At 38.1% G+C, this 25,189-nt stretch overlaps 1 protein-coding gene across 1 annotated transcript in view; it reads left to right on the top strand.

Annotated features, from left to right (window-relative positions):
* Positions 1 to 25,189, top strand: part of LOC121386105 (retinal homeobox protein Rx3-like) — a 38,400-nt gene that overhangs the window by 3,272 nt on the left and 9,939 nt on the right. The window contains exon 2 of the mRNA XM_041516906.1: positions 12,179 to 12,414. Coding sequence (XP_041372840.1) covers positions 12,179 to 12,414 — 236 coding nt within the window. The remainder of the gene's footprint in view (positions 1 to 12,178; positions 12,415 to 25,189) is intronic.

Below are 25,189 nucleotides of genomic sequence, written 5' to 3'. Positions count from 1 at the left end.
ACATTCGTACAATCTACACTTAATCAACAAAGAATTATTTGGATTATTGTTATGATTTGTCAATATAATATTAACATCACCAGGAAAGAAAGAAAGAAAGAAATGTTTTATTTAACGACGCACTTAACACATTTTATTTACGGTTATATGGCGTCAGACATATGGTTAAGGACCACACAGATTTTGAGAGGAAATCCGCTGTCGCCACTACATGGGCTACTACTCTTTCCGATTAGCAGCAAGGGATCTTTTATTTGCGCTTCCCACAGGCAGGATAGCACAAACCATGGCCTTTGTTGAACCAGTTATGGATCACTGGTTGGTGCAAGTGGTTTACACCTACCCATTGAGCCTTGCGGAGCACTCACTCAGGGTTTGGAGTCGGTATCTGGATTAAAAATCCCATGCCTCGACTGGGATCCGAACCCAGTACCTACCAGCCTGTAGACCGATGGCCTAACCACGACGCCACCGAGGCCGGTTGAAGATCACCAGGAAAAGACTGAACGTAAAATAAATCCAATAACAAACGCATAACTAAAGTTAGACGAACAATGCTGTGTGTGTTTAAATGCTACACTCTTGATTTTAAGTTCAGTCTTTCCCAGACGAAACGTCAAAGGTTGTTTTGTTTAACGACACCACTAGGTAGGGCTCATTGATTTATTAATCATCGACTATAGGATGTAAAACATTTTATAATTGTGGTATACAGTTTTAGAGGAAAACCACGTTTCTGTTAAGCGCGATGGATCCATTATATGCATTTTTTCCCACAGACGGGACAGCATATACCACGGCCTTTGATATACCAATCGTAGAAAACTGGTTCAGGCGAATCTTTTGCTTATGAGTTTGAAGTTTGTTTTGTTTTAATGACACCACTAGAAAACATTGATTAATTAATCATCGACTATTGGATGTCAAACATTTGGTAATTCTGACACGTAGTCATCAGAGGAAACCCGCTACATTTTTCCTAATACAGCAATGAATATTTTAATGCACTTTCCAACAGACACATACCACGGCATTTGACCAGTTGTGGTGCACTGGTTGAAACGAGAAAAACCCCAATGGTTGAGGTGGTTCGATCCTGGTGATGTCAACAATATATGGATAAAACATTTAAGAATTTGTTTTTTGTTGTAAATAAAGACTTCTATTATCAAATGTTTTAATTTTTTTTATCATTTACCGGAAATATATCTGTTGGTGTATATATTTGTTATGTACGAGGCTAAAACGATAGTGCCATGATGGCAAGAAGAACTGATTAATCTTCAATATTTTGTAAAAGAACATTGAACATCTTTTTTTCTTTTTCTTTAAATATATAAAATTAATACAATTAATGACAAAAATATGTAAAATCATATACCAACGAAAAACAAATAAATAAAAAAATTTAAAGTAATATATAATAAAAGTATTGTAATTAACGTATTATAATAAACGTATTATGGTTTGAATTACCTGATTTGAGTCTAATGTAAAATTAATGAAAATGTACGAACACAGTTCAGTAAAATGATATAGGTTTACTAGTTTAAAAGAACACTTAAAAAACACAAAATTATAAGTGAAATTAAGCATATATTTCACTCTAAGAATATTAATAAAGAGTAAACTAATATGGATTTATTAAGCAATACGTATTTATAAAAAATGAAATAAAACATTTAATTTTGCTTATACAATTTCTTACATTACTTTAGTGCATTACATAACGTAGACATAATTATTTGTTTTTGTTTCACATAACATTTAACTCATGTTTGGCCATGTTCATATGTCAGTATTAATTTTGTAAATTTAAAGAAAGCAGAATTTTCTTTATATAGCACTAACATTTTTACAAACTGTAATAAATAAATTAATTCTTATATCCCATTGTTGTATATTAATCTTATATAATGTGGTCATATTGAAAAGTTGAATTGAAATTTAAAATGCATTGCAAGGGTATACTGATAATCATTGAAGACATTGTAGGCGAGGCTTTATTTCGCACATTTTATAATTTAGTTGGCCATGTAAAGCTAATTTCAATAATTTTAATAGCAATACAAAACATTTATGCCCAAACTTCCAAGGAAACAAAATGGCTGTAAATACCACAGTGACCAATACGAATTATAATAATTAAAAAAACAAAACAAATAATTTACGGATCCGGAGGTTCTTTCCCAACTTTAAAAAAAAAAAAATTGCCCCACCCCCGGGCATCTTTATATATTTGTAATATTTTTATGTCCTTACATTATAAACAGCAGCATATGTTGTTTTCCTGTTTTATTAAGAATTATTGTGTGTGGTTAAAGGGACATAGCCTAGTTTTTAAACACTAACGCATAATTTGACTATTATAACCGTTTTTGATAACTTAAATCATACTTTACTTAGATTTTATTGTTTATATGATCAATTTCCGTACATTGTAGATTAAGTAAACTTAGTGTTAATTTTCACGGTTGAAACTAGGGTATGTCCCTTTAAATGTGATGTAAATATTTTGGTCTTCATGTTTGTTTTCATGTGCACATAAAGAAACAAAAGGAAGATATTATAGTCAATAAAGTTATTGAAGTTTGTGGTAGTGCCCACATCAAATAGGATAACCATCATATGTAAGAACTATTATATTAATTGTCTCCTAAACTAACTTGAGGTTGATAATTCAAGTAGTGGTACATATAAGGCCACTATGTGGTAAATCCAAGAATCTGACCTTCGTACATTTGGCTGGAACTTAAACTCCGATGACAAAGCATTTCCCTTCTGCATTGAAAGGAAGGAAGGAAATGTTTTATTTAAGGACGCACTCATCACATTTTATTTACGGTTATATGGCGTCAGACATATGGTTAAGGACCACACAGATATTGAGAAAGGAAACCCGCTGTCGCCACTTCATGGGCTACTCTTTTCGATTAGCAACAAGGAATCTTTTATATGCACCATCCCACAGACAGGATAGTACATACCATGGCCTTTGTTACATCAGTTGTGGAGCTCTGGCTTGAACGAGAAATAGCCAAATGGGTCCACCGACGGGGATTGATCCTAGAGCGACCGCGCATCAAGCGAACGCTTTACCACTGGGCTATGCCCCGCTCCTCCTGCACTGGATTCCAAAACTTCATAAGAGAGATTGATCCATACGAGAGAGATACATCGCAGGGTACAGCTAATGCACCACACGAGAGAGATACATCGCAGGGTACAGCTAATGCACCATACGAGTGAGATACATCGCAGGGTACAGCTAATGCACCATACGAGAGAGATACATCGCAGGGTACAGCTAATGCACCACACGAGAGAGATACATCGCAGGGTACAGTTAATGCACCACACGAGAGAGATACATCGCAGGGTACAGCTAATGCACCACACGCGAGAGATACATCGCAGGGTGCAGCTAATGCACCACACGCGAGAGATACATCGCAGGGTGCAGCTAATGCACCACACGAGTGAGATACATCGCAGGGTGCAGCTAATGCACCACACGAGAGAGATACATCGCAGGGTGCAGCTAATGCACCACACGAGAGAGATACATCGCAGGGTGCAGCTAATGCACCACACGAGAGATACATCGCAGGGTGCAGCTAATGCACCACACGAGAGAGATACATCGCAGGGTGCAGCTAATGCACCACACGAGAGAGATACATCGCAGGGTGCAGCTAATGCACCACACGAGAGAGATACATCGCAGGGTACAGCTAATGCACCACACGAGAGAGATACATCGCAGGGTACAGCTAATGCACCACACGAGAGAGATACATCGCAGGGTACAGCTAATGCACCACACGAGTGAGATACATCGCAGGGTACAGCTAATGCACCACACGAGAGAGATACATCGCAGGGCACAGCTAATGCACCACACGAGAGAGATACATCGCAGGGCACAGCTAATGCACCACACGAGAGAGATACATCGCAGGGCACAGCTAATGCACCACACGAGAGAGATACATCGCAGGGCACAGCTAATGCACCACACGAGAGAGATACATCGCAGGGCACAGCTAATGCACCACACGAGAGAGATACATCGCAGGGCACAGCTAATGCACCACACGAGAGAGATACATCGCAGGGTACAGCTAATGCACCACACGAGAGAGATACACCGCAGGGTACAGCTAATGCACCACACGAGAGAGATACATCGCAGGGTACAGCTAATGCACCACACGAGTGAGATACATCGCAGGGTACAGCTAATGCACCACACGAGAGAGATACATCGCAGGGTACAGCTAATGCACCACACGAGAGAGATACATCGCAGGGTACAGCTAATGCACAACACGAGAGAGATACATCGCAGGGTACAGCTAATGCACCACCAAATCCTTGTCTCAAACATTGACCTTTATCCATGTCAAGGGTGGCCTTTTTAGGTATTGCCAAAAAGTCTTCAATACAAGTGGTATTAATAAACCACACGTGAATACTCAAGGACTGCAAAATGTTTCTTGAAATCATTCACGCTCAACCCAGATCAAAGTTAACTGATGTTAAAACATTTGATTTTTCACTTACACATAACAATCCCCCACAATAAACTTAAAGGAAAATCTATTACCTAATCAACGGGGCATTTGTTGCAAAGAACGGTGAACGAAGATATAAATACATAGAGGATATTTCATGTTTTTTGTCAAATATGATTTATATCTCATCGAGTGATGTTTGCAATCATATCTCACGAGTCGCGCTTGCGCGATGAGTGTGATATGATTGCAAACTTCATGAAATATTCTATTTATTATATAATAATTTACCTTTATTTTTAAAATGCCAGCAGCAAAATAGTTACGGCTTTCTTACAGTGAATATAACACTTTCTGCAGTGACGATAACACATTTTAGAGTGAAATAGTGAAATTTCACTCTAAAATGTGCTATCGTCACTGATATTTTAATATATTTCACAAAATATTATATAATAAATAACAATCTTTCACGGATTTTGATAATTCGTAAAGACCGAGAGTGAATCCACACTAAAGTATACCGAGACAGACAGATGTGATATGCTGGACTTCCTCATTGACAACATGTATGTTATATTTGGGGATTGACACAAACAGGAAATAGGAATCACCATGGACACCAGCTGTGCTCCACTACTCGCCGATTTGTTTCTGTATGCATATGAACAAGAATATCTTACCAACCTGGTTAAGTCAAAACCAAGGAATTTGGCTAAAACTAGCTTTACTTTCCGCTATATACCTTATATCATTCAATGATATCAAGATTAGAGATTACCTTCCACTGATTTTACACACACGCGTTAGAAATATCTGAAGCGACACTGGTCTCCAAACAAAAGCTGTAGTACATTTTCCCTTTATGTCGAGCAATATACCTTCTGCTCCAGCTTTTGGTGTCTAAATATCACAGCTTCTTATAAGATACTTTATGAATGCACATTTTAAACAACGACTTGTAATGGTATTCAAAACGTTTTATGGTAGATATTTGGGGGGCTATATGTACTAAATAAGATGCATAACTGACCAAATAGGTGGCTGGTGAAACTCTTGCACTTTAAAACAAATTGCTTTAGATGAAGTGACAGACTAGACAGCTGTGGTGACAGTACTCATGACGGGTGTCACCGGTGGGACAGGGTATACTCACCTTTCACGAACACCTGACATCAATACTGTTTTGACAGTAAGTCATGAGTGCACGTCCACACATATATATTTATTTCAATGAACTCTGTCCTGTGCTAGGCTTGATTTAATAAATTTGTCTGAGAGTGGCAGTCTTCTTTTGAGTGGTGTAGGAAGAATGTATGGTCGTGATTGGCTGTTTTCCTACAGACGAGATTCCAGCCAGTGCACCACGACTGGTATATCAAAGGCCGTGGTATGTGTTAATTATCACTTCATATTAATTAAAACCGGAACTCTCGTCTTCTAGGGCCGAGACGTAGGTCAGTGGTAAAGCGCTTGCCTGACATGCGGTCTACATAGGATCGATCCCCGTCGGTGAGCCCATCGGGCCAATTCTCATTCCAATCGATGCTACATAACTGTTGTAAAATAGGCCGTGGTATGTACTATCCTGTCTGTGGGATGGTGCATATAAAAGTTCCCTTGCTGTTAATCCAAAAGAGTAGCCCATGAAGTGGCGACAGCAGGTTTCCTCTCTCAATATCTGTGTGGTCCTTAACCATATGTCCGACACCATATGACCGTAAATAATATTTGTTGAGTGCATCGTAATATAATTTTAAAAAACATTTCCTACAGACGAGATACTAGATAGAAATTCATAGAATCAATCGCTATTTTTCCATCTACCCATTCGACTCTGTATTGTGCTAATATTCGGGCCTTTTATTCTTTACAAAAAAATGCTGTCTGAATGTATTTATCGTTTGCGGATAACAGTTTTGTCGTTCAGATTAAAAATTAAGTATTTGTGGTAACCACCTCCCAGTGAACACGATGATGGGTACCTGCTCATTATAATTAAAGTTCCTCTTACTTTCATATAATTCTAATCGATTGTATACTCCAAAGTTGGTCGGTTGATGCCACTGATAATCAAGGAATAAATTCAACCGGTTTCCAACACTAATTATTATGTATTGTTTATTTGTTTGTGTTGTTATCATTTCGTTTTTATGTTGATATTTTATTTTATCTATCCACTTATCAGCCTATATATCTGTCTGTCTTTCTATTTATTTATTTATTTATTTATTTATTTAATTTATTTTTATTTATTTATTTATTTATTTATTTATTTGTATACATTTCTCTATATATGATTTATTTATTTATTTATTTATTTATTTATTTATTTATTTATTACTTATTTATTTATTTATTTATTTATTTATTTATTTATTTATTTATTTATTTATTTTTATACATTTCTATACATCTCCCACTCGTCTCTTTAAGTGATCTGAGCTGGGTAATCGAGTAAGCAGGGAATGCCTGAATTTAAATATTAAAACAACAATAGCAAATATTTTGATGTGGTGTTTGTTTTTATGTGCACGTAAAGATAAATAAAGATATTAAATACTTATTACAGGCAAAATTAGCTATTTGTAAGGCCTAGATTCCGTTGAACACAATAACAGGTATATGGTCCTTATAATTCAAGTCCTTCTTATGTTCATATAATTCTAACCGGTAATTTAATCGAAAATTGAAAATTGATCGTTTTGTGCCAACCGATTATAACCTATGATCGATGATGAAATGTTGTTCTTTTAATGTTTGTTATTGTATTTTAATATTATTAGAATATATATATATATATATATATATATATATATATATATATATATATATATATATATATTCTCCTCCAATGCAAGCTCGTTTCACCTTTCTTTATGGGGTTTTTTCCCTTCCTCTCTGTTCCCCCCTTTTTTTTCTCCTATGCAAGCTCGTTTCACCTATCATTCTTGACCCTCAGATCATTTTAAAATGCGTATGTATGTATGTATGTATGTATGTATGTATGTATGTATGTATGTATGTATGTATGTATGTATGTATGTATGTATGTATATATATGTATACGAATATGGTTGTGCAGTATATGATAAAAAATGTAATGAATATAACTCCCATACATATTGTTTATATACATAATATGAAATATAAAACCTTTACCGTACCGTTATACAGGTACACATAATCATGTTATAATTTTATTATTGTTGTATATTGTAAGACGATGATTCAAGGCACCCTAACCTTGACATTGCCAGTGATCTGGGGGTAATAAAGATTTAGAAACATTTTTGTTTTAGAATATATAGGCTTATCAATACAGAGCTTATTTCGTGTCTTCTTTTTTTTAAATGTGGTATTGCATACTTGTATCAGGTGATTACCGCCACCCTCCGCCGCAAAAAACCAAAACCGAACCAAAACAAAACAACAATAACACCCACACACACACACACACACACACACACACACACACACACACACACATTAAAAAAGAAAAAGAAAAGAAAAAAGTTCCACTTTTTGAAGTTGAATACCGTAAAAATGATGTAATGCAGAACACAAAAATTTAGAACAAAACTAGTTTATTAAAATAATTTTTACGTTGTGTATTGATGATAAAGTTTCTATTTTGATACATGGCTTATTTCTAAAATGACGCGTGATATAACTGTATTGATGAAATAGTTACACAAATGAACAAAACTGAACATGACAATTTCTGAAGTTCATGGAGGTATGAATTAGTGATTTGGTTCACACGACTGGTATATCAAAGACCGTGGTATGTGTTGTCTTGTCTTTTGGATAGTGCATATAAAGGATCCATGCTAATACAAACAAATGTAGCGCGTTTTTTTTCTATGAAATTATGTCAGAATTTTCAAATTTTAACATCAAATAGTGGTATGTGCTATCCTGTCTGTGGGATGTTGCATATACATGATCCACGGATGCTAATGATTTTTGTTTTGCGGGTTTCCTCTAAGACTATATGTCAGAATTATCAAATGTTTAACATCCTATAACTGGTGATTAAAAAAGAAAATCAATATACTCTAGTGGTGTCATAAAACAAAACGAACTTTTTTTTTTTTTTAAATCATATTCATAGTGTACAAATTTAAACACATGATCACGTATCCCTAACACACGTGTCGGAAAAAAAGTTTGTTTTCTTTAACGACACCACTAGATCACATTGATTTATTAATCATCGGCTATTGGATGTCAAACATTTGGTAATTTTGACATATAGTCTCGTGTCAGGAATCATGTATTACCCTCGCTCTTGCTCTGGCAATACAAATCCTGACACCCGTTTCGTAAAACCAGTACGACACACAAGCTCGTATAATAATCTCTATGTAATAAATTTCTGTTAAATTTCGTAACGCAATGCGATAATCGTCTCACCCAAAACACATGTGTGAACCGCCACTGAATTAAATTAGCATTAAAAAAAAAAAAAAAATCCAATTTAATACTTTTTCAAAATGAAGACATCAATTTTTTATTAGATGTGAAACTTGATCCGTGTAACACCATGACAAGCAGATGGCGCACATCTTCTTCATGAATCTACACAAGATTTCTTTTAATATTTTAAACACTGTAAACTGTTCACGGAGACTTGTCAGATGAACAATACCCCTAATTACCCTAATTTCAACGACCATCACAAAATACAGCTCTCAATTTAAATACAATGCTATGTTTTCCTTCATTGCGGGATCTTGCCCAAGGGTATGGGGGCCTTCCATAGGCTGTTGGACGAAGAAAAAAAAGAAAAAAAAAAGGAGAAGATTTTTAAGCCGAATTGGCGGCTTATATATGTGTATAATATTATATATAGTCACCCGGCAAACACGAGCTAATTTCACAGCCGCGGGGATCCTTTATGTATGTTTAAGAATGATTTTAGTGTCTATTCAATAGCCCACAAAAACGTTATAATTCCGTCTAAGTTTTTTCTAAGCGCTGGTATTGAAGCGAATTACTTGCGCTTGAATGGGGGCTGGGAGTATTGGACATGCTCAAATACAGTTCCACTATGATGGTCGTAATTAAATTAGACGATGGTAAATAGTTAAATAAACGTGAATTTCGTGCTCGAGTGGTCGGCTATAGCTACGATCGAGTTGCCACTCGTGTAAAACATAATACGGAACATTTTTGGCCTGGGGGTGAGCAGCGGGGTGCACGCGCCGGATAGAAGGGGCGGGGCAAAGCCGCGTCGGATTACCCGTATGGCGTCTTGTATGTAATGCAGCTCTGTATGTACAAAACGTTTTTTTTTTTTCCAAGTGGCGAATCCACGATGTACAGCTACGATTATGAAAACCAGTGACGTGGATCGTATATGCTACTCTATATGTATTGCAGCCAGTGCACCAAGACTGGTACATCAAAGGCTATGGTATGTGCTATCCTGTCTGTGGGATAGTGCACATAAAAGATCCCTTGCTATTAATGGACAAATTTAGCGGGTTTCCCTCTCTATGACCATTATAATTAATAAATCAATGTGCTCTAAACAAAATAGACTTTAACTGTATGTGTATTATTACATTCGTGTTGAATGTTTTCTTATAAAGGCGTATAGTTTCTGTATATTTTATATACACACTATTTTGTGCGTCTGAATTTATTTGATACCCATTACGTTTCTCGTTCATTCCTAAAGGTGTTCTTACCTTGTATATATCCCGTTATATATCCCGTTATATATTTATTTATTTATTGCTTTTTTCTTTTTCTGTATTTGTTCCTCCCCAATGCCTGTCCGTCCATCCATCCATCCATCCATCCATCCATCCATCTAATTACCTATCACTGTATCTGTCTGTCTCTCTGTCTGCCTCCTCAGCACCCATCTAACTCACTGTCTCTAACACTGAAACGTAATTTTAATAAGCTGAATTTTAGAGTTTTTGAATGGTCGAACAATACATCAGGTTCACATTGTAAAAACTGACATTATAGATTTCACAGAAAATTTAATGCTCTGTGTTTTAATAATACAATGGATATTTTTTATATAACTATGTTGTATTATTTATGTCATGTATTCAGCTGATGAGTTGTAAACCTCAAAGCAAATAAAGAACTTATCATAGCAACAATTTTAATAATCCAATTTCAATAACAGAAACGGAAAGAAAAGCATTAGATGGATTCAAAATTAAATGGATAAATGTTTTGGAACGTGACATGTCTACTAAAACAAAAATGGAGAAAATAAACTCCGTACTTACAGAATTTTTAAACATGGTTTTACCACTGAATGTTTTGTTACTACGCCTAATTGTTAAAATTACAGCCAAAAGTTGCCATCTTATTTTATTATGTCGTCAAAGATTTTTTTATATACATATAGATATATACATATAGATATATACATATACATATATACATATTTTAGGGTTTTTAGTTTTACTTCTTGTAAATACAATACTTTGTAAATATTTGTTTATAGTATTTTAATAGTTTTAAAGTCTCTCATAACTCCGTAGGAGTGGCTTGTGTACCTTTACCACTGTATTATTGTATTATTACTCTTGAACTCTTGTTCTTATTTCAATCTGTACACAAGGTGAGAAGTAAATAAAGAATGTGTCTGTCTGTCTTTAACTTTGTTTCAACAAGGAAGACGCCTGACAAATGTGAGGACCAGTGTGTCGGGAACCCACAAAAACTACAACAAACTCGAACTCTAACTTTAACTTTGTTTTACCAGGAAAAAAAATCCACACGTATGAGGACCAGTAGACTATTACCTACAAAAACAAAAACGAACTCGAACTTTAACTTTTGTTTACTAGGAAAAAGGACTCACGCGTGTGAGGACTAGGTTGACTGTTAGCCACAAAAACAACAACACACTCTAACTCTAACTTTAACTTTGTTGTGAGGACCAGGTTGATTATTACTCACAAAAACAACAAACTCTTAATTTTAACTTTCTTGTCAGGACCAGGTTGACTATTACCCACAAACACAACAACAAACTCTATCTCTAACTATAACTTTGTTGTGAGGACCAGGTTGACTGTTAGCCACAAAAACAACAACAAAATCTAATTCTGTTGTGAGAACTAGTTTGACTATTACTCACAAAAACAACAACAAACTCTAACTTTAACTTTGTTTTACTAAGAAAAAAGACTCACACGTATGAGGACCCGGTTGACTATTACTCATAAAAACAACAACAAACTCAAACTCTAACTTTAACTTTGTTTTGAGAACCAGTTTGACTATTACCCACACAAAACAACAACAAACTCTAACTTTAACTTTGTTGTGAGGACCAGGTTGACTATTACCCACAAAAAACAACAAACTCTAACTTTAACTTTGTTGTGAGAACCAGGTCGACTATTACTCACAAACACAACAATAAATTCTAACTCTAACTTTAACTTTTGTTTACTAGGAAAAAGGACTCACGCGTGTGGGGAACATGTTGACTGTTAGCCACAACAACAACAACAAACTCTAACTCTAGCTTTAACTTTGTTGTTAGGACCAGGTTGACTGTTAGCCACAAAAACAACAACAAACTCTAACTCTAGCTTTAACTTTGTTGTGAGGACCAAGTTGACTATTACCCACAAAAACAACAACAAGCTCTAACTCTGACTTTGTTTTACCAGGAAAGAAGACTCATAAGTGTGACGACCATGGGGACGGGGACCTGGAGGAGATCGACATCTGCGATGACGACGACTCGGAGGACGGCGCCAAGAAGAAACACCGCCGCAACAGGACGACGTTCACCACGTACCAGCTGCACGAGCTCGAGCGCGCCTTCGAGAAGTCGCACTACCCGGATGTTTACAGCAGAGAGGAGCTGGCCATCAAGATAAACCTGCCGGAGGTCAGAGTTCAGGTAACGTGGGTTTAGGTTACACTGTACTGAAAGAAATGTTTTATTTAACGACGCACTCAACACATTTTATTTACGGTTGACATATGGCTAAGGACCACACAGATATTGAGAGAGGAAACCCGCTTTCGCCACTTCATGGGCTACTCTTTTCGATTAGCAGCAAGGGTTCTTTTATATTCACCATCCCACAGACAGGTTAGTACATATCACGACCTTTGATATACCAGTCGTGGTGCACTGGCTGGAACGAGAAATAACCCAATGGATCCACCGACGGGGAACGATCCCAGACCGACCGCGCATCGAGCGAGCGCTTTACCACTGGGCTACGTCCCGCCCGCATTATACTGAGATCACACTACACAGATGTCATCTGCCACTGAAATCCATGTTAAATTGTCCAACTTGAAATGAAAATTGGCAATAGAACGGGTTCTTGCTGGCACTAACAACATACATCATTGCGAACATACACTATATAAGCATTTATTTTCACTCCAAAATTGAGAACATTTCCTGTTTTTGCTAAATGACCGCATCTGGCTGCAATACTGGTCCGAACAGGTGGTTCATTAACCGATTCACTCCGGTTGTCTCTTCCGCTATACACCCATGTCCCAAAAAGTCAATGCACAATATTACAAAATAACATGGGCAAAACCCAGCGAGAAGGCTTACTATTAAACATACAAATGTTGCAGGTTACATTTACTAGAAGTGAATATGTGAACCACAACATATGTCACAATTAGGAACTATAGTGGACCGTGATCAATGAAGTGAAGTGAACTGTGTTGTAAGACCTGATTTTTTTTTTCAAAGTTCATGATAGTTACGGAGTACAAAATCAGCTGCAACTTTGATTGGTTGAAATATAATTTGTGACTTTGTTTATTTGTGAAAATACTACTATTTGTTCCCAGTAAATTAATATTCCGTAACCTGGTAGTTCGACTAGCTACTACTGTAAAAATAAATAAATAAATAAATAAATAAATAAAAACAACTATGGTCAAAGTATGTTATTATTTAATATACAGTTGTAGACACCAAAGTTTGAAACTAGTATAGTGTACAAAAAAAAACCCAAAACAATTAAAAAATAAAATAAAAATAAAAATAAATAAACAAACACACAAACAAAAACGAAAACAAGAAAGAAAAACAACAAAACAAAAACAACAAAATTTCATGCCAAAATTAGTTTTTAGATTTCTTAAATAACACGTGACAACAATATTAAAAAAAAAAATACTTTAAACGTAAGCTGCTAGACTTTTAAAGATGTACTAAGTGTGTTTATCAGTCTTACTAAAAAAAATAACATTATCGGGAATTGGAAATAATTTGGTCAAACAAATACAGGGGTATATTAGAGGAGATCGTGGGCCTGGTGGTATGGACAAGAGGATAGGAGTGGAAATATGGGAAACGTTTATTTAACAACGTATGATAATATTCTGTTTCGGATGAACGGCCACTAGGTTTCAGAAATATGCCACCAGAGACTCTTATTTTAAACAATTAGAAAAGAAACCCGTTGTCGCCAAAGAGACCACTCATACGAATTGCCAACCAGTTTAAGAGGATGTTTTGTAGTTGTTGCACTAACGGACAAAGCAGCACATACCATAGTTTTGATATACCATGCGTGGAATGTCGGTAGGAATGAAAACAAAAAATTCAAATCTGTTCACATGCTCTCCTGATCTGACACGCTGTCATATCTAGGATCGATCCCAGTAGGTTGACCCGTTGTTCTAGTTCTCGTCCCAGACACTGCACCAGACTGGTATATCAAAAGCCATGGCATCTTTTATCCTGTCTGCAGGACGATGCGTACAAAATATCCCTAGCTATTAATGGAAAAACGTAACGGGTTTTCTGTCAAAGACAGTGTGTAAAAATTACCAAATGTTTGACATCAAATAGCCGATGATTAATAAATCTATATACTCTAACTTTTACTTTTTTAACATTCATTTATTATTTACTTTACTTTACCCGGACTATTTTGTTTTGTTTTGCTGATTATTTTGCGTGTGTATCTAGCGGATTAAATTAAATTAAATACACATCAATGGCATGATATTAGTATTTTTATTCACAAGTTTATTAATGTAACTATATAAAAAAAGCTCAGCTCCACTCATCGTAATTATTATGATATATACCAAATCCGACCGTTCTGGGGACAGCGAAAATACGTTAAGTGTCATTAATGGACGTAAGAGAGGGAAAATGGCGGCGCATGCGTGTAAAATAACGCTGACAAGCCATCAGCCACTTTCTCTGATTCCGTAATTTACTCATCGCATTCTCTTTAGCGAATTACTTAATCTAAATTAAATTCGTTTCACCACTCTTTCGCCCTGTAACGACATTATTTCAGCTCTGTCATGCCCTTTGTAGTTATCGTGTAGCGCCGGTTATCGTTCGCAAATTTTAGTGTCAGCAATGGGCAACCCGATTGGCTTCTCATTAAATCACACAATGGAATTAGCGCCCTCTGTCAACAATTATCTCCAATCGAACATGCATTCTCCTGTGGCGCGGGACTCCAGGCTGAAGAAGCCAATTGGCTAATCAAAAGGTTTAGTGCCAACAAAAGCGGAGCCGATAGAACGAGGTTCGAAGAATGACGATGCGCCGCTTCAAAGAATGAGACAATTTGTCAAACTCGGCCCAGTCTCTTTCTCTTTCTTTACGTTTTGTTGTCCGTCTCTATATACCGTTTAAATGGGTTTAATCGACATCTTTGGGCTTCAGTGATGAATTGGAAATTGGACAAAGGATGTTGGAAATGCGTAAAATGACCAGGACCGTGAAAGCCGTGCACGGCCAAGTGTTTCACTTAGAAAGCCATCTGCCATAGATATGATATCATTAGCAATCCAAACAAGTAACCGATTTTATTACCCCAGTGGGTACTTATAACCGGGGGAAATAAAAATCATATTTTCTCAGTGAGAAATTATCGCACATTGATGAGACGTACTTTTTTCCCCCATTCATTTATAGTTAGTGTCGTGCTTATATTTACCCAATAGTCGATGTGTGTGTTTGTGCTGGGGTGTCGTTAAACATTCATATTCAAAAAAGGTTCAAGCACGCTGTCCAGGTCACACACATACACACACCTCTCTAGCTGGGTCATCTGTCCAGGACAATGGGTTAGTGACAGAGAAGTCGATATAGTGGTCTTATAGTGGAGCCAGTACCGGAGTGCGAACTCAGTACCTACCAGTCTTAAGTCCAATGGCCTAACCACTACACCACCTAGGTTGGTCGTTCTGTTATTCCGTTGGGTATTTTTAAGCGCTTACTGGCCAATAGTAATTTTGACTTAAGATGTCACCTAAATGAAACTGAGCATGCCTTTAATTGACAATGACATTGGCTTCAGCAATCGATTCTCTGATGGAAATTACACGTTTGTTTTGTTTAACGACACCACTGGACAGGTCAGTAGCCAATGAGGGGCGTGGGGTGTCGGGGGTGAGTCGGTCGACCCCCCCCCTCTACCGGTGACGTCAACGCTTCGCGCCCTCGTGCCTCACCATAAGTCTACACGACCCCCCACCCCCCTCAAAATTCTGGCTACGGACCTGCTGGAGAACACTGATAACGTTTGTAATCATCGGCTATGAGATGTCAAAAGTGATTTTTCTGAAACATTGTCTTAAAAGAAACCCGTTACCATTGTTCCCCTTAGCAGCAAGGAATCTTTTATATGCACTTCCCACAGGGACAAGACAGCACTTACCACAACGACCTTTGGTATACCAGTCATGGGGCACTGGATATAACGGGACAAAACACCGAGCATTGTTTCACCGAAGGGGGTTCAATCCTTCGATGGTAGCATCTCAGATGAGCGCCCAGCACGATGATTGAAGTAGATCCCACCCATCTCTGATGGAAGGAAGGAAGGAAGGAAGGAAATGTTTTATTTAAAGACGCACTCAACACAGTTTTATTTACGGTTATATGGCGTCAAACATATGGTTAAGGACCACACAGATATTGAGAGAGTGCGAGTGCGAGTGCGAATAATTTCCACATGCTAATATACCACTAGAGTTTCGAGCATGTCCGTCCCGGGGCCTGTCTCTGGATAGCCAGGGGCTTGTCCCGGGACAGAAAAAAATTAAGCGGACAATTTTGAAATTTACATCCAAAAATTAAATAGTGGGCCTTTAAAATTTTGATGCGCATCTCTAATATAATTAATAAAGAAAATTCTACTCATTAAATTTGGTCGCTAGATTAGATCGGGTGGTCAAAAAGAAATTAGATAAGATGGGGGGTGGGGGTAGAGTTGAAAATGGGCAGAATTTTGAAAATAGCAATTAGTAAAAAAGTTAATAGAAATGAGAGAGCAAACCCGCTGTCGCCACTTCTTTCCGATTAGCAGCATTGGGATCTTTTATATGCACCACCCCACAGACAGAATAATACATACCACGGCTTTTGTTACATCATTTGTGGAGCACTGGCTGGGTTCCACCGTTTTACCACTGGACTACGTCCTGTCCTAAAAATACTATTATCCCAAGCGAGGAATCGAACCCCAGCCGTCGCGGTGAGAGCACGGAATCCTAACCACTAGATCATTTGGGAACTTAAGTATGTAGAATGGTTTTAAAACTTCGTATACATCGACAATGACTTAAAATAAAATGAAATAAAATAAAATAAAATAGGAGAATAAAAAAAACAAAAAACATTGTAATAAACAGAATGGTAAAATAATTAATTCGTAACTAAGAACGCTTGTAGTTTAAAATGTCTACAAAACAGCTTATGGGATTATAGCTGTGTTTCAAGAAAATACAGAATAGAGTTCCATTGGAAAGAGTTACCCATTTTATTTTATTTCGTTGGAATCAGACCTGTATTAACTGTTAGGTTATGCAATATTGAAAGGGTGTCCAACTCTCATAATAATGGTGTGCAAGGGCGGGACGTAGCCCAGTGGTAAAGCGCTCGCTTGATGCGCGGTCGGTCTGGGATCGATCCCCGTCGGTAGGCTCATTGGGCTATTTCTCGTTCCGGCCAGTGCACCATGACTGGTATATCAAAGGTATGTGCTTTCCTGTCTATGGGAAGGTGCATATAATAGATCCATGGCTGTATTAGGAAAAATGTAGCGGGTTTCTTCTGTTGACCACGAGTCAGAATTTGACATCCAATAACATACACCCACACCCACACCCACACCCACCCACACCCACACCCACACCCACACCCACACCCACACACACATACACACATACACACACACACACATACACACACATACACACACACACATACACACACACACATACACACACATACATACATACACACATACACACACATAGACATACACACACACATACACACATACATACACACACATACACACAAACATACACACACACACATGCACACACACACACATACACACATACACACACACACACATACACACAGATACACCCACACACACACATACACACACATACACCCACACACATACACACATACACATACACACACACACACACATACACACACATACACACACACACATACACACATACACATACACACACACCCACACATACACCCACACTCACACACATACACCCACACACATACACCCACACACACACCCACACCCACACCCACACACACCCACACCCACACACATACACACACATACACACCCACCCACACACATACACACACATATACACACACACACCCACACACACCCACACACACCCACACACATACACACACACCCACACACATACACACACATACACACACATACACACACACCTCTCTGTCACACACCCACACACACCCACACACATACACACCCACACCCACACCCCACACACATACACACACATACACCCACACATACACATACACATACATACCAGGCGCGTGCCCCCAAACCCCCCCCCCCGCTCAAGGTGAAAACAAATGTGGTCAGAAAGCAGCTCGGCTAGCCGCAGAAAAGACTTCAGAATAGCCCCAGACACCTCGCCCCCCCCCCCCCCGCAATATTTCCTGCGCACGCCCCTGCATACATATACACACCCACCCACCCACACATACACACACATACATACACACATACACACACGCATACACACACACATACACACACACGCACTCACACACACACATACACACACACGCACTCACACACACACACATACACACGCACACATACCCACATACATACCCACACACACGCACACACACACGCACACGCACACGCACACATACACACACATACACGCACGCACTCACACATACACACACACACACATACACACACGCACGCATACCCACCCACATACACACACACACGCACGCACTCACACACCCACATACATACACACATACACACACGCACGCACACGCACATATACACACACATACACGCACGCACGCACTCACACACATACATACACACACACACATACACACACACATACACACCCACGCACGCCTACCCACACACACATACACACACACACACGCACGCACTCACACACACATACACACACACATACACACGCCTTTCAGATCCACGCCTGGTATACATTGTCACTGTAATATTTTAAAACAAGGTTTTGTTGGCGAGAATATGTTACAATGGCTAAAACTATAGATGATCATCTTGATTTTATTGTAAACAATTTTTAGTAGGAACCATATTATCCGGTAGACGTTTTATGTGTACAAATAATCTGAAAAGATCGAGTCATCACAATTTGTTCTTAAAATTAAGGTAAATAAATAAACAAAATAAAATAAAATAAATATTTAAAAATTTTAGTACCCCCCCCCCCCCTTTTGATCGTTACGAATTCCAAGAGCAGCATACGAAATCTTGCACGTATAGGTCTACGCGTGCTAGTTATTTATCCATGAGCTAAAATATCAGTTATATATTATAACTGTGGTGTTTTTCAACAAAACGTTAGACTCATCTAAAGATTCATCTAAAAAGACTGTATGATACTTGTGTTCGAACCTATTTTTTGTTAATTATTCGTCTGTGTACAGCCAGTGTCTTCTTGGTTTATTTAAAGGGCCTGTTCTGAGTTTTCTCCCGTTGCAAAATGTTCATGAATAACAGGGTTTTTTTAACGACCAATATTACGCGTTAAATACATTTTCTTGTTCAGAATATCAATGTTTGTGTATTAAATGTGTTTCTGGTCGTCTTAATATTTGAAGTAGATGAAAGTTCATTTTACTTCATATACTAAACAAAAAAAGAAACTTCCGATTTGTACATATAGTATTTGTTGTGTTAAAGAATTCATTGTATAATGAAATTATATAGGTAGTATTAGCCTTGAGCTGTATTATCAGGATTCATGAATGTTATCGATTAATTTTGCACTGTTAATCGTCGACAACGTGAAATTCAATTTGCACGTGCATGCATGGTTCGACATGTCCCGTGTAGTATTCGGTCAATTTGTTTTAGTTGTCTTACTAACATTGTTGTCAAGTGAACGAAAACGCTTCAAAATTTGTAAAAAAAATTAACGTTTTCTACATTGTAGCATTTTTAGTATGCCAAGAATACCCAATAATTTAAGCGAACGGGCGATTGGCATGCTTGATGCTGGCATGTCGACAGAAGACGTTGCAAGGCATGTTGGGAGTTCTAGTCGAGCAATACGAAATCTTCGCGTAAGATTTCGAACGACAAGAAGCACCAACGACTTGCCACGTCGTGGACGTCCGCGTGTTACAACGCGTGGTCAAGACTGCTATATCATGAACACGCATTTGCGCAATCGATTCCAAACTGCCACTGCTACTGCTGCTAACACACATGGGCTTCATAATAACCGAATCAGTGGGCAAACTGTTCGTAATCGTCTGCGGGAGAACGGTTTACATGCACGACGTCCTTACGTCGGATGCGTTATAAAGCAACGTCATCGTCTAAATCGTCTTAATTGGGCACGTGTACACACTCGTTGGATACGGCGACGCTGGAATACCGTTCTTTTTTCGGATGAATCCAGATTTTCTTTACAACGTGGTGATGGCAGGGTGCGCGTCTACCGTAGGAGAAATGAACGCTATGCTGACTGTTGTGTTCTTGAACGAGATCGTTTCGGGGGTGGGGGTTGTGTCATGGTCTGGGCAGCCATTGCCCATGGTTATCGTTCACCACTAGTCGTCATTGATGGCAATTTAAATGCTCAACGTTACCGCGATGACATTCTCGCTCATCACGTCATTCCTCTGTTCCATGATAACGCCAACATCTCGATATTTCAGCATGATAATGCCACCTCTCATACAGCTAGAGACACTGTAAATTTTCTTAGGACAAATAACATTGATTTCATTGATGACTTGCCCGCTAAAAGTCCTGATCTCAATCCCATCGAGCATGTCTGGGATAGTCTGGACAGACGATTGAGGCGTCGTCCCAACCCACCCGCTAACGTCAACGAACTTCGTCAAGCGCTCATTCAGGAATGGAACAATATTCCACAGGCAGAAATCAACACTTTAGTCAATTCTATGCGTCTGCGATGCACTGCAGTGGTCAATTCAAGAGGTGGCCATACCCGTTATTAAGTGGGTGTTTTTTTTTATAACCCCTACCACACTTGGTCAAACTTTCTCCCAGTTTCTGTTAACCTATGGCCATGATTTTTGCACCAAACGATGCACCATGGAACACTCTTTAAACGCATATATAACAATTATTCCCCCGGTTTGTTTTCATCAAGTTATGTTCAAGCAAAGTTAGCGGAAGTTTCTTATTTTGTTCAGTATATATATATATATATATTTGATACATTGAGAATAATACGAGTGGCCGTACCACAACGCCACCGAGGCCGGTCTAGAACTATGCAATGCTAGATCAAGTTTAAACAATATTTATCGCCGTCAAAATACTAGATGAATACGATCTGTGACTGCCCAACAAGAAAAACCTTTAAAGTGAAGACGAAACATTAACCAATAGTAGACCACCACGAATAAAGGTTATTTAACAGTATATTTTATAGTCCGTCCCATCCTGCTATAAAACGTTCTGGTTTTTATTAAAAAAAAAAAAAATCGGTTTGGTTTGACGTAAGAAGAAAAGTAAAAGTGTTTTGGAAATAACGTAAGCACTGTCTAAAGCTCATCGACTGCTTTCCAGGTTAATAACCAGTTGGTTTGTTGTTCTGAATATGCGCGGTCATCTGTTTTTAGTTGTTATGATCGCCTACTTATCGACAGTGTTAAAGTTGTTATTGAGGATATCTCGAGTTCGCTGTTACACTGTTTTCAACTAAGAACACGAATGAATGAATTAATGTTTAACGACACCCCAGCCTGAAAACTACATCGGCTATTGGGTGCCAAATTATGGTAAAGAGCTAAGAACACGATTTTTTAACCGTAGAATCGGACTCCCTCGATGGACTCATACTGTCATTGAGTTATTTCCCATCCCAACCAGCGCTCCACGACTGACATTTCAAAGGCCTATTTATGTGTTGTCATGTCTATGGAAACTGAATGTAAAATCCAATTGCTGCTGATAAAAAAATGTAGCTGGTTTCCTCTGAAGACCAGTGCACCACGACTGGCATATCAAAGGCCGTGTTATGTGCTATCCTGTCTGTGAGATGGTGCGTAATATTATTATAAAAGATCCCATGCTACCAATTAATGTAAACATTTAGCGGGTTTTTTCTCCAAGACTATATGTCAAAATTACCTTATCTTCGACATTAAATCATTGTGCTCTAGTGGTTAATAAACTCTTACTACTAATGGGGAAAATATAGCGGTTTCATCTGCAAGACTGTCAAAATTACCAAATGTTCGACATCCAAGAACCGATGATTAATAAATCCTTTAACTCTAGTGATGTCGGTAAACCGAACATTCTTTTAACTTTTTGTTCTTGTTTAGAAGATCAGTGTCGGTACATGCTAAGTGTTTTAGGTGTCCTGATGTAAATGTAGTAGCACAAACTGGTTTTTACCTACCGGTATTCAAAATTTTACAAGCAAGAAAACAATGTATTTTAGAAAGTAAAATGAATTTTCAGCTTTTACAAACATTAGAACGACTTGAAACACAATGAGTAAACTGATGTTCATATTCTAAACATGACCCCCCGCCAAAAACAACAACAACAACAACCCCACAACCCCCCCCCCAAAAAAAAAACAACAACAACAACAAAACAACAACAAACAAATTAGTGTCAGAATAGTTATTATATGTAATGTCATCATGTTAGTTGTTAAAATGATTTAGATGGAAAAATCTCACAATGAAAGTAAACCCGGGCCACTCTCTCTTTACACAGTTAAAGGCATATTGCCACAGACCACTGACCTATTTAATGGCCTAACAAAGTATTACCTGAACAAAATTATTCGATTTGTCCCTAAATATACTTTATTCATCCATCTTCATAACCACCATACTCCGTTTCTTGATGATATTTTGTAAAAATAATTGAATTATGGCAATGGTCCATAATTCAAAAACTAAATGTGCCAAGAGAGTTGGCATGGATTTCACTCCATCGTGGTTCAGTTAAGGTGATGCAACAGCTAGATTTGGTTTCCAACAATTAATGTAATTTTTATTTATTATCCATTTTTAGAGAAATAACATCCTTAAATCCGTGACAGTATGCCTTTAAAGTGACAGATCCTAGTTTTTAAAATTCCGTGCAGATGCGGATCCAGGATTTTATTTAACGACGCACTCAGCACATTTTATTTACGGTTATATGGCAGATTACAGATATTGAAAGAGGAAACCCACTGTCGCCACTTCATGGGCTACTCTTTTCGATTAGCAGCAAGGGATCTTTTATATGCATCATCCCACAGATAGGACAGTACATACCACGGCCTTTGTTACACCAGTTGTGGAGCACTGGCTGTAACGAGAAATAGCCCAATGGGCCAACCGACCGGAATCGATCCTAGCCGTAACTGATAATTTAAATTATTCCAATACCGTACATTCAAACTTTTTCTGTTGCATGCTGGTGTTTCTAATACCACAAAATTATTTTTTTTCCTCATGTTTTAAAAAAACTTACGCACCTCCGAGAAGTAACGGTTATGGATTCGAGTTATAATCTATTGTTATGGACATTTCCCCATTTCAAGGATACCGACTTTTGTTTTACTCTACCGGTATTGTAACTTTATCCAAATATGTTACAGGTGTCTCAAGTAACCATAAACGGACGACGTCATTTTAATGCGTCATTTATGACTATGACGTCATTAACTAAAACACTTTCAACAGGTATTAAAAATTACTTTTTAAGGGTGTGTAAGAAATAGAATAATACACTCCTACCCGTTGGGGGCGATTTATTTTACACCTCATGGTTCCTATTTACTCATTGACCAGGGGGACTATGGACTGTCTACATTCGATTCCGGACTAGTAATCAGTATTTACCATTTGAAACTGGCCGATGGCAAAACACTGAAAGACAAGACAGAATATGTCCTCTTTGCAACACTGCTTTAAGTGACGAATATCATTATTTATTTCAGTGTCCTTATTTCACACATGAAAGATCAACATATATAAACAGATAGGCCTACTACAACAGACCTAACACTTTCAAATTTATCAGCTATTGTCTGTAAACCACCTCAGTGTATCACTGTTCAGGGGGGTTCGAATATGAACCAAGTGGACCCTTTTATTATTTTGTTTTTGCATCACCAGAAACTCCATATGTATAAACCTGTATGTTTTAGTTCTGAAAGCGGACTATTTGCTTCAGCGGAGGTGGAGGGGGGGGGGGATGTTCTTCCGACCCCCCCGACCCTCCACTACCACCCCAAGCCTACGATCCCGCCGTTTGGTGATCTGAGAGAAGTAAAGTTCTGTTCTGTTCAAAATTATCTAACTCGTAAGATAAATCGTCTCTCACGGGTACTTGTGTGCTAATTTCAATGTAGATTAACCAAACTTAGTGTCCATGTTCATTGTTTGAAACTGGGGTCTGCGACTTTAAAATGTCATCACAGTTTAAGTCGTGGGGATGTCGCTGATATGAGTTCACGAAAACTCGGTGAAAAGTCTCCACAGCAACAGGACAAGGTGTGATTACGTGTCGGAAACCAGCGAGTTCACAACGTCCCTGTCATGGATAGAACTCTGGCGAAGTCAGAGGTTGTTCCCACCAGAGACGGATTTGGGGGGGGGGGGGGGGCAGGGGCCCGCCCCCCCCTAATTTTGCGATAGTTATAATTTTATTATATATTAATTTTAATTTTTTTACGATCCCCCTCCAAACCTCCCCCAAAGTTCTCTTGGCATTCCACCTCATGTCACTGCCCCCCCCCCCACCCTAATGGATTTTCTGCCCACAACAGGCTTGCTTGAACAGTTCTTAAATGGAAGCATGCCAAAAAATTACCCACACTCACACAGTTCACGACGGGTGCGGATACTCAGTAAACGGGGTAGGGTTATCAAAAGGGTCGTTACATAGAAACACTTCCAAGAAAACTAAACGTTAGGCCTATGTCAAATTTCTACTGAAAAATAAAACTGTGTGAACTATAATTTGTAACGTTACAGAAAAAGTGTTATATGAAACCCTAATCCTCAAAGGATTTAAATATTGTTAACATATCTGATTCTCCAATCCATTAACTTCCAGTCCTCCAAGTTTTGGATTCCTAAATACTCTGACAAGTATTTTACAATGCTTTTAATATAGTTACCCTTT

This window comes from Gigantopelta aegis, chromosome 2 (genome assembly GCF_016097555.1).
Source record: "Gigantopelta aegis isolate Gae_Host chromosome 2, Gae_host_genome, whole genome shotgun sequence".
Taxonomy (NCBI): domain Eukaryota; kingdom Metazoa; phylum Mollusca; class Gastropoda; order Neomphalida; family Peltospiridae; genus Gigantopelta; species Gigantopelta aegis.
This window is presented reverse-complemented; position numbering and strand designations above follow the sequence as displayed.